General features: G+C 36.3%; 1 protein-coding gene across 3 annotated transcripts in view; it reads left to right on the top strand.

The window, feature by feature from the left end:
* ZFAT (zinc finger and AT-hook domain containing) overlaps positions 1–12,246 on the top strand; it is a 103,375-nt gene that overhangs the window by 43,860 nt on the left and 47,269 nt on the right. For all 3 annotated transcript variants that reach the window (XR_008235244.1, XM_052787557.1, XM_052787556.1), the window contains exons 5-7: positions 4,281–4,431; positions 4,706–6,174; positions 7,360–7,592. Coding sequence is in view for 2 of the 3 variants with exons in the window: in XM_052787557.1 (XP_052643517.1) it covers positions 4,281–4,431; positions 4,706–6,174; positions 7,360–7,592 (1,853 nt within the window). In the remaining variant the exon portion in view is untranslated. The remainder of the gene's footprint in view (positions 1–4,280; positions 4,432–4,705; positions 6,175–7,359; positions 7,593–12,246) is intronic.

Raw genomic sequence — 12,246 nt, 5'->3', positions numbered from 1 at the left:
TAGCTTAAAGATTCATCTAGTTGGATCTGTTGTCTTTAAAGGCAGCTTGCAGCATCTCTATAGGAAGGCAATAAGAAATTTATTATGTAAAGCCTCCCAGATTTTGACAGTCGTTGATTCGTGGTTGCACATGGATCATCATATTTAATACCTATATGTTAATTTGTCTAAATCCCGTCTGGAATACTTTTATATTTTCAGTCTCTCTAACATTGTGCAGTAATTGTTCCATAATTTAATTACAGGGTGAAAGTGTACATTCTTTTGTTTTGTTTTAAGCCTGCTGACTGCTTATTTCTTTGAACTGCTCTTTGTTCATGGTTTATGAGAAAGAAAATAATTATTCGCACTGTTTTCACAGTATTGCTAATTTTAGAGGTCTTTCTGATATTCCTCTTTCATTTATCTCTCTTCCAAGCTGAAGGTCTCTGAGATACGTATCCTTTTCCAAACAAAATACTTCTGGTTTTATTTTTGTTACTGTTCTCTAGTTCTTCTATATCCTTTTTGTTGTCCATACTTGAAGTTGTAGGAGGTTCACAGAATTCAGTTGGATTTTAGTAGGAATTCGGTTGATGATGTCTCCTGTTTTATTTCTGATCCATTCCTAGTAATTCCTTCCATTGTGATTACCTTTTAGACTGTTGATAAGTAACAGAGAGTTCTATAGTGAAGGGCAAGATACTTTCTAAGGGGCAGACTGTAAGAGATTAGAAGCCATCACTGAGTTTGAGCCAGAGATAAGGCACACTGGGTAATGCTTATCTGTAGAAGTTGCTGTCAGAATGTCATGAGGAACTCAAATCTTACTAGTCTTAAAGGAGATTTACTTAGAACAGATGATATTGACTGAAAAGAGGAAAGTAAAAGGCATAAGTAAAGTCTAGTAAACTAAAGTCAATTCTGTGTTTAAAATAGAGATATAATAGTGCTGGAGGAAGGGTTATTTTGAAAGAAATTATCAGTACAGTTAACCTCTTTTTTTCCTCCTGGTATTTGTATACTCTGACTTCTTGAAATGATTGTCCAGAGAAACAGTTAGGAAAACTTTTATATTCCTTATTGGCATATGATATTTTTAATGGAAAACCAGACCTTGTATCTGTTTGCCTTGTTCTTACACTTTTCTCTAGCCTGTGGCTGCTTTTACAGACATGAATATTGAGGGCATTCTCTTGGGTTGTGGGACATGTGGGTGCACTACCTACTATGCTGGGTAGAGCCTAGAAGCCAAGTTTCTCACTTTCTGGGCATATGCTTTAGTCATTAGTTTACGATATAGCAGTGATTGTTGTGGCTACTGGTCCATTAGTAGCCCATACTTAGGCAGCATCCCAAGTGGATGGAGGCATCTAATGTTTCTTGATGCTTCTGTATCTTTTAAGAGTAGGAGATAACTACCTAACATGAGGGGATGTGATTGCCTACTGTGAGCAAGTACTCTATCAATATGTTCAAAGAATTGGATGTCCCTCTTTAGGTTTTTAGAGGCATTTGCCTCTCTATTAACTGCATGAGGAATGCAGGCTGTACTGCTAGGATGACCTGTCCATTCCAAGTATGGAATTCCGTCCACTCCCAAGTATGGAAAATACTGGTGAGTTAGTACTTATCTAGTCCACCTAATTCAGGCAATTAAAATTTTATACTGATAACACAAAAGTCTATTAAACAGTTCAACAGTCTTTTCAGGAAATGCTTAAACATCCTGAAAGGCAGAAGGGCACAGAGGAAGTTCAGTGCAGAGCATTTAATGAGGATCTTTGTCTCAGGAAATGGGAGGCCTGAAAGAGGTAGGCATGCATGTAAAGCAGTTCAAGATCTATTTTAACTGGGTCATTCTAAATAAAGGGGAACTTGCTTCTATTTTTAAAATACCGAACTATGTGAACACTGGTCTGGTGTCTAATGTCTGTTTTATCATCTTTATACTGAACCCACTGATTGAACCATGTCTCCTGTACTGTAATGACAAGCTCCCGTCTCACTGGGCTACTACAGTGCAATTTGGGAGATGCAGTCCTGCTGGACAACCTGGCATTTGTGGGAGAGAGAGTGACAGGAAGAATAGAAGTTATAATGGTCTGGTAACATTTAGGTTGCAGACTTGGAAGATCAGTTCTGTTCAACTGGCAGAATTTTTAGAACTGAAAGCATTATTAAAAAACAGTAGTCAAAAAAACCCCATTTTGAGATCCAGCCAGTTCAGTGAGCGACAGAGCTCTTACAGTCTGTTTAGTTAGAGTTGGCTGATGTCCCATCTGATACAAAAAACTTCAATAGCCTTACACACTCCCAAATGGCCTCTTCTCCAAATATTTCCATTTCCCACTTTAAATTACTCTGAAGGACCCACAGGATCTCCATCTTTCTCCCTTGTCTTGCCTACAGCACTGCTTTCCTCAACTTAATGTTCCTCCTTTTACACATGTTGTTGGGTAACCCCCAGTTATTACTGATTTTTCCCCGTATACTCTACCTCTTTTTTCCTGATGCTTTTGCTAGTCTGCAGACTGAAAGTTTTTTTAGGGAAACTAAATTTAATAATTTGCTAACCAGCTAGTTCTCTTTGGACTGTGTACTCCTTGTGTTTTAGTTTTGTTGTTCTTATAATTGTTGTTTCAGAGACTTTATGTTAATACTGCATATATTTTGTAAAAAATATCTTCAGGAACATGCTTTTTGAGTGGAACAAGAATTAATTTCATCATAGTTAAAGGACCAGCTCATGCATCAATCTTTGAACTTTCTTCTTTCTATTCAGGTGTTTCATTTTATATAGACATATGTGAATAATACTGAGAATCTGTTAAAAATAGGTTCAGTATGTTGACTCTGTCGTTTGCTTTCTAGGCTCTTGTGTCTCAAATTTCATCGATTCTTGTTGTAAATTCTTTCCTCTGTCACAAAGGTGTATTGTACTTCTTTTTCCCCTCGGCTTCTAATAAAGTGAATTGAAATGAGATCAGATAATAATGTAATATCCAAGAAAAACAAAATAAAGGGAAACTTAAAAAATTTCAGTTTTCCCTGAAGTTGTTAACTTCACTATTTAATTCAAAGATATTTTCATGTGCAACCTCTCTTGCTTCCTTGTCCCCAGTATATGATAGAAAAATCTTTAATTACAGGTCCTATAATACTTTTTTTCCTAGGATGGATGGGTGTCCATCTATTACTACATCTTCAATGTCTTGTTTTCTTTTTGTTATTTAGTATATGGTCCTTCATTTACTATTCATTTTTCATTATCAGACTGAAAGCAAAGTTTATTTTTTTCAAAGATTTTTTGATAGTACTTGTTAGTAGCATATGAAGAATTCACAAATATATATATGATTGTAATATGTGAATAAATACATAAATATACAAATATATATAGTTTCAACTTTTGGAGATAATAGCATTCCCATTGAACACGTGGGTAGATGAGTTACAGACAAACAACGAAGTTAAAAAGGAGGGGATCAATCAATAATGGGTGCTTGGTTTGATATACTTCAGATTTTGGTTTTGGGGTTTTTTTTTCAGTGTAAGTTAATATTTATATGGATTTTCGTTACTTTCAGTGCTAACTATGGATGCCTGACATATTTTTCTGCCACTGTTCAGAAAATAAAGAACACCCAGCTAAAGAATCTCAACTCAATCACTTCTCAAAATATGCTTATTTTTGCTTCAACTAACTGAAGGACAGAATCTGATCTTACTGTGTTTGGTAGAGCCCCTTTACTCCTGCTTATAATGGAGACTGAGAAGTGCACATGGAACATATTCTTTTATTCTGAGGGGAGGGCAGTATGGCCCAAAATATAAAGCAGTAAAAGATCTGTTTAAGGAAAGATGTGCAGACATTTAACTATAGACTAAACAGTGTCTTTTCTCCGGCCTTATTTGTGGAACTAATTAAACAGCTCGGCTGAAGTTTTCAAAGGATGTAATATGAGGCAGAAACAGAAAAATAAAAATTTGATTTTGAAGAGTTAGTTTTTTAAAGGTGGAAGTATTTGGATGTAGGATGTCATAATAGCAGGCATCAAGCACCATGAATAACCCTCAGAACCAGCAGTCCTGGCATGTTATTTAAGCAGATCTGTGGTGTAAGTACTGATGTCTTCTAGAAGTGTATCCATCATTTTATGTGCATGAATTTAACAACAGAAACTAAAATAGTTGAACTGATGATTACAGATTTTAATGTTTCGTTTACACTTGTCTATTATAGACAACACACATTTTAATATGACATTTTTAATGAGCATTTTTTTTCTTGCTTTTAGGAGCCACAAAAATTGTTCCCGTTGAGGCTGCTCCCCAAGAAAGTGAACCAACAACTCCAGAGGCAACAGTTCAAGACCCATCACAACGAAGAGGATATCAAGAATATGCCATTCAGCAAACCCCATACGAACAGGCAATGAAATCTAGCAGGTAATTTTGAAGTACTTATATTTGTGTTCATGCAAAATATGAAACGCTTCCCTATCCATTTTCATGGAACTGAAATATTTTCTGAACCTTTTAAGTAAAGGAACAGCTGAAAATAATCTGTGCAGAAGTTGAAGAATTTAAAAAGCTTGTGGAGAATACCTTTTTAAAATAAATTAAACACTTCTGTCCATTATGAATATCTAGGGAAATTTTGACATATTATGTCACCAAGTTTCAATATTGTAAATATAACTGGTTTGGGTCTTTTTTTTAGGTTGGGTCCAACTCAACTGAAGATTTTTACATGTGAATACTGTAACAAGGTGTTCAAATTTAAACACTCCCTCCAAGCACATTTGAGGATTCATACAAATGAAAAACCTTACAAGTGTTCATACTGCAGTTATGCCAGTGCAATCAAAGCCAACCTTAATGTTCACATGCGGAAACATACAGGGGAGAAGTTTAGCTGTGATTATTGTACGTTCACTTGTCTCAGCAAAGGCCATCTCAAAGTCCATATTGAAAGAGTTCATAAGAAAATTAAGCAGCATTGTCGCTTCTGCAAAAAGAAATACTCAGATGTTAAAAATTTGATCAAGCATATCAAGGAAACACATGACCTTCAAGATAAAAAGGTGAAGGATGTTTTTGATGAGCTTCGCTTGATGACACGAGAGGGCAAAAGACAACTTCTTTATGACTGCCATATTTGTGAACGGAAATTCAAAAATGAACTTGATCGAGACCGTCACATGCTTGTTCATGGTGATGAAAGACCCTTTGCTTGTGAGCTCTGTGGTCATGGAGCCACTAAATACCAGGCCCTTGAGCTTCATGTTCGAAAACACCCATTTGTATATGTGTGTTCTGTTTGCCTGAAGAAATTTGTCAGTTCTGTAAGACTCCGTGCTCACATCAAAGATGTGCATGCAGATTTGCAGGAGACTTCTGTTTTTAACAATTCTATCAATCAAAGTTTCTGCCTGCTGGAACCAGGAGGTGATATCCAGGCAGAAGCCCTTGGTGAACAGCTAGCACAAAGTGCAGATGAATTGACTATGATGAGTATTGATGATATTAACACACCACAACCATCTGCTTGTAAAGGTGAATCAACAGCTGCAAACGTAAACCATAATGGTCAACATAATGGTGACTTAAAAATTGATACAGTCCCTTCCTTAGAATTTGAAAATCCTCTGGTGGAGAATGTAGCAGAGACGCTGTGTCAGGCAACAGACATAGCAGTCCCAAATATTCAATCCTGTGTAGCATCAGATTGCTTTCTGCTCAAAAATGGTACTTCTGGTCCTGATGAATTAAAAGTTTCTCCTGCAAATAAAGAGGAAGTTAATCACTGCAGTTCTGTAAATGAGCAGGGTGAAGAAATTCAGCTTTTGCTGTCTGAAGACAAAAGTTTAAATCTGAGTCAGAACAATGCAATGACTGAGAACCTTTCGGTCTCTGAAGAGAGAAATCAAGCTGTTCCTTCTAGTGAATCAGAAACAAGCAATCCGCCAATTAAAAATTCAGCACAAACCACAAACCCTTCGCCAGCACCAGAAGCTACAGCAGCCATCAGTCCACAGGCAGCCTCTTCTAATGCAGTTACATCAGACAGTGGGAGTGGAGCTGTTGCCTTTATGCAGATCTTGGATAGCTTGCAGAAGAGACAAATGAACACAGAGTTGTGTGAGAGGATAAGGAAGGTTTATGGAGATTTAGAATGTGAATATTGTGGTAAGGAGCAGTAGAATTATGTTTGTTTGGTTTTTTAAATGTTATGTAATGGGCCATCTTTTTCCTGCTCCTCTGGTTTATAGTGTTTGATATATTTGTGTGTCTTTGTAGCAGTATTAATTTTGTAGTTCAGTATGGATTCTGGGGTCCAGCGAGATTTACTTTTTGCTGTATAAGTAGTGTGAAATGACTCAAAGCTCCTCAAAAAACCCGCAGTGGAATATAGCAAAGCAATGCTTTGCTAGGCTCAATTTTCTGTTGATGTGAAATTGGATAGAATTAGATTATTTCTGTCCACATGCCTCTCCCCACCTCATAACTTTCACTGGGGCCAAGCACAGCAGATTTAGGCATGTGATCAGCATTGATCAGTCCATGCTTTAATGCTTAAGCTTCATTATCAGCTTAGTATGAAATTCAGAATCTTTTTCATATAGTATGGGAGGATGTATGATAATATACATTCAGTTCAATAGATACATATATACTGGCATATTTTTGTGACTTGTTTTGAACAAGTTTTTTTGAGATGAAAATTTTCATGACATAGTATCGGATCAAGGCTATTCTGATTGTAATTGTTTTTTTGAATTTATGAAAGTGGGAATAATACACCATTCCCATTAATTCTAACTGAAAAAGTTTTGGTTTACGTAACTGGAAAGGAAACAATTTGGGATTTATCTTGTAGTCTTCATTCTTGAGAAGGGAAAGGAATCAAAATTTGAAAAAAAAATAATTTGGAAACACCATAACATTGTACATTAGGTGAATTGCTATGCACTTTTTGGTGCCATTATGTCAGAAAGGCTTTTAGGAAGGAGTAACACAAAAGGAAGTAACAAAAAAGATTTTTACAATCTCTTTTACTATACAGTTGTATTCAGGTTCTTTGTATAGGAGAATAGATTTAAAGGACTTTCTCATTAGGAAAAAAGTCACTGGTAGGTATTAAAGTTGCCCTTGTTACGCTGTGTCAGGACATATGACAATCTTTTTAGACAAAAGTGGTTTTTATAAACATACTTTCAGAAGTGAAGGGTCTTTAGGACAAGTTTTCATTAAAGACAAAAGGGACGGGATTCAAACAGTGTGTTTTGCCCTGAAAGAAAATTGGGTATGTATTGGAATTTTCACTAACAATTGTTTAGAAATTACTTTCTTCATGTCTAATTTTATTTTCAGGCAAGTTGTTTTGGTACCAAGTGCATTATGACATGCATGTTCGTACACATACTCGAGAACATTTATATTACTGCTCCCAGTGCAATTATTCTTCCATCACCAAAAACTGCCTTAAGCGTCACGTCATTCAGAAACACAGTAATATTTTGCTGAAATGTCCCACAGAACATTGCGACTACTCTACTCCAGATAAATACAAGCTCCAGGCACATCTTAAAGTTCACACAGAACTGGTAAGTAACAAAACGGTATGTTTGTCTAATTTCAGTGTCATCATCATAGCATTTGGAATCGTGTGGCAATATTTGAAGACATAGGTAGGAGTTCTTACCTGAGCGCTGTCTGCATTCTTCGGTGCAGGGAATACATGAGTTACAGCAACTAGATATTTGGTCCCTTCTGTAGTAGTTTCCAATAGAGTATGTCTGTATCCATTTTTTCCCTTTGGTTTTCCCAGTATTCTCAGATTCTTTGGGTTTTGAGAGAGTAAAATGAGGTCTGGTACTGTTGTTACTTTACTTCATTCCATGGACCTTAATTCTCTTCCTTCATAAATAGATGACTGTGGTAAAATGAAAATAAGTTCCTCTCTTAACTGCTGTAGACAGAAGAAGTTTAAGTGTTGGAAATAACTGGTTTTTCTCCCAATAGATCCAACTAGTTGCAGCCAATCTCTTTGAACATCTATCATTTTCTGTTGTGGTTACAAAAATGAAGAGATCACGTTTTAAAAGCTCTTACCTTAGTAAGCCTTCCAGCTCTGAATCCCATTGTGTTAAAAACAGGTCTGGTCTACTTCTTCAACGTGCCCTGTTACATGTTTTCTTTGAGACTACGCAAGGCGCTGCATTCCTGACTGGAAGCCCTCTTTGTGCAAGACACTGCTTTGTGATCTTGCTCTGATCCAACATTATGACATGAATAATCTTTTGAGGAAAAATGCTTTCTACATCAACCCTGCTTATATTTGTTTCAAAAGTATGTTTTTAAAAATATGGTATTCAGAATAACAAATATTTTAAAACTAAGGACTGAGATTTTTATTCTTCATTGTTGATTAAGGTGCTTTTTTAAAAGTGAAATTATTTACATGTTTTTCTTGGAAGATTAAGAAAAAACAATTATTTTCTTTACATCAGTGTCGCCTAGCTTTTTCTTGTTGTTGTGTTATTGTTTTGCGTGAATGGCCCAAATAGGTTAAGCTATTGTCAGGAAAGGTCTGCGTACCATGGATTTCTTTTCCTACCATATGGCAGGATCCTTTCTGCCTGCAAGGTATAATTGATCTGGGACATTCTAGACTTGTATATACCCAGAGAGGTTATAATGTGCAAATACTCACACAGTGTATGAACACAGGTAAGTTCCTTCCCATTCCAAATTGAACTCTAGAAAAGGGTGTTTGGCAAGTGCCTGTTTTCCCAGCATAATGAATTTAGTCCACTTTGACTAGAGTCTTTCTTGAAGGCCACCTGGAGTGCTTAGGTGGAAGATACTACCTCATACGATTTTATGTGAAGGTACTGGTATTGAATAAAGTACAGTTTAGGATTTCATAAAATGTTTGACAAGCATGCTATTTGTAATTAAACTTTCTTGACTGATAATGCGAGAAAATTGGCATGAACTACATCCTTGCAATTTGGGTTTTTAATAATTTGTGCAGTAAAATACCTCCAAAAGGCGAGTTAGCCTTCTCCTGAATTTATTTTTATTCTTATTCCAGCAGAGGAGAAAATACCAGTTACTTAATGGCAACACTCACTCTTCTGTCTTTTAAGAAGGAGGAAATATTCACACAGATGGGCCTTTCTTCATTCTTTACATAACATTATGGTTTTCGCTGGCATTGTCATGTAAATAAATATTATGCACCCTTGATAGAATGCACCACATGACAAATTTCTCCTAATCACATGAGAAAGCAACATCACAACTCACTTAAAGTACTGTGATAAATATCGTTACACTTCCTTTTACTAGTGAAATGTGATGCTTGAATTAAGGATTCATATTAATTTTCCCCAGATGTGGACAATTTCTGTGTAGCTACTTAAAAAAGCTGTTAACATACAGCATCTAGTAGTTTCAGGTTGTCTTCTGCAGTCAGCAGGTAGGCTCTTGGTCAATATTTCCAACAGCTGAAGTTACTTTAAAGGTGTTTGTAACAGAACAGAACACTTCACCTCCTATTCTTGTTAAGTACTAGTCTTTTGTCACTGCAGGACAGCTTTAAAAAACAAAAAAAAGCAGGTGACACAAAAGGGAACATTTTTTCCCCCTTTTGTCCTCCAGTTCTGTAGATACTATAAACAGAATCTGAATTTGTTATGCAATGTGCAGAAAGCTCACATAATAGATATTCTTTTAGGCTGCTTTTGAATTTATGTTTATGATGTCCATCTGATGGCAAAAATCTGTGTAAATGATGTCTGAGACTACTTAAGAAAAAAGAGCCTAAAATTAGATATCCTATATCCTTACGTAAGTACCTGTTTTTCAAGCGTGATGAGTGTCCGACAGCTCCCAACAGGAGGATCATTTTCATGATGCTAAATAGAACCGAGAAAATGCATTTCATAATTAAAAACAGTGTGACAGCAAGATCTTTCAGGAATATGCTTACTGATGCTTACTGTCAAATATATTTGAGTATTTAAATGGGTTAAAAAATTCATGTATTAGAATTTACTCAGTAACTAAACTTGGCAGCTCTCATATTGGCCTTTGTGCCCACTGCTTGGTATAGTTACTTAATGCATACCTCACTGAACAGGACCACGCATTCCCAAATATACTACTTTAACAAACTATGTGCTGTTAAATGTGGAAAGCTACTTTAATTTTAATTTTAGTTTGCAAAATCAATTCTTAATAAATATTAAAATTAAAGCTTCCCTGGAGATAGAAGATACCAAAATCTCAGTTCGGTTCCTTGTATGAATGCATATCTTACGTTACCTTGTTGCTGGCTGCTTTTCAACTGGATCCCTGTATTTGGTGAACAGGATAAATGATGGTATATTAAAAAGCAGCTTACTGTTCATCCTTGTCACTCAGTGCATAGCCACCCATCTTATTCTCTATGCACCGTCCAAGTCTTGCACTGAATTTGGGTTTATTCCCTGGAGGATGATGAGGGGAATGTGTATGTGTTGCCTCTTGCCTCTGTATTTGCTACAAATTGTTGTTACAGGGAAGATTTTTACTTTTGTAGTCTGGGAATTGAGGCTCAGCTTGATTCAAATGAAAAATTTTGCATATATTCTCTGATTTTCAGTACCCATCTTTTACCTCTAAGGCTTGTGTAGTAGTTTTTGACAATTCTTGGCATTTATGGAGCTCTTCAGAAGTTCAAACCATGACACATGTGAATCACTTCAATGTCATAGTACCTAAGAAAGGGATGGGCAGTTTATAATGTTTTTAAAATAATTTACAGTTATGAATGAGCTAGTGGTAACATTAGGGACCGGTTGTGGAACTAAACAGTGCTCATGTAGGGACTAAAGTTCATTTACAACCTCCAGTGGGTTTTACAATACTCAATATGCTGAGCAGATGAACATCATGGAGAGGTTTGTCTCTGAAATTGTTTTCAATCTATATATGTAATTCATACTGCAAGATAAGCACCTTTATAAAACTGGAGTTCAGACCCAGAACCACCACTTGCTCTTACGGGCCTACATCTGCTTTCACATACATTTTGGGATGTAAATTATTCTTGTCTTTGGAAGGATGCTTAGAAATTTCATTATGCTGCTGACCTTTCATGTAATAGTGTAGTTAGAGCTGTCGGTGGGAAGTGAGATACTTGAGCTCTGATTGCTTATTTCCCCTTCCTGAGGAGTGTTCATTTTCAGACCATCACTGGTCTAGCTGTGATACCTTTGCCTCTGGAGCAGTGCCACTATGTAGTCAAGAATGCAAGGTGCTGGAAACAGACAGAATTAACAAAAAAATCTGTCATCTAAGGATTGGGCACTCAGTTGGAAAATGGCTTTTGTTCTTGGTTCTTGCTTCCATAATGAATGTCAGCTAGCCATTCATTTTTACTAGTGGTTATTTCACAAAAAAATGCTTAAGCAGTACTGTGTGCAGGTGCTTGTCATTTTGTGAGCTGTGATTTCTACTGGTTGCCAGACTTCATAAAAGTCTGTCTAACCATTTGCAAATTTTTCGGAAGCCTCCTTCACGCGTGTGCATAGCCACCTTCTGGGTACATCAGATCCTTTTAGCTAATTTGCATTTTAATAGGACATCAGCTTAATTTGGGAGTCTTTTCGTGAAAATTTTGGTTTGAATATCGTGAAAATTTTGATTTGAATTTCATGACAACTGTGGTGAAGATTTCTGGATGTCTTCACTCCTTGAAAGTGTAACTCAGGGGCCTAATTCTGTTCCCATAGGTGTTAGAAATTAAATTTCTGTTGATGTGAGTAGATGCAGGAGCGGACTTTGGCTTTCTATTCCTCTATGAAATTATACAATCAAATGTTGTGTTAATTGAGTTGTGGGAACTTTTGCTGGAAATGGTCTCAGACTACCAATATTTAGTAGAGCTTTGTTTTATTTCCTGCTCATAAAATCATGTCAATACTACTAAAAGGAGGGGAATGGATTGTTGATTTCTATAACATATTTGTCTAATTTGAGCCTAAATGCTTTTTATTATGGCTGTGGTCTTAACTTTACACTATTAATGAATTGATGGCAAGGCAGTCAGGAGTTCACACAGTCTCTTTTGAAATTGGTGCCAGAGTTGCCATATAGATATATAATATATGATCATGTGTATTCTGTGTTCATAAGAGAAGATATTTGTGTCATCAGAATATCTCTACTGATGAGTGCAATAGAACAGCTGCTAATGTTTCTGATGTT

Source organism: Harpia harpyja, chromosome 5, assembly GCF_026419915.1.
Source record: "Harpia harpyja isolate bHarHar1 chromosome 5, bHarHar1 primary haplotype, whole genome shotgun sequence".
In the NCBI taxonomy this organism is placed as follows: domain Eukaryota; kingdom Metazoa; phylum Chordata; class Aves; order Accipitriformes; family Accipitridae; genus Harpia; species Harpia harpyja.
Note: the sequence above shows the minus strand (reverse complement) of the source record. Positions and strands in the feature narration are given on the sequence as shown.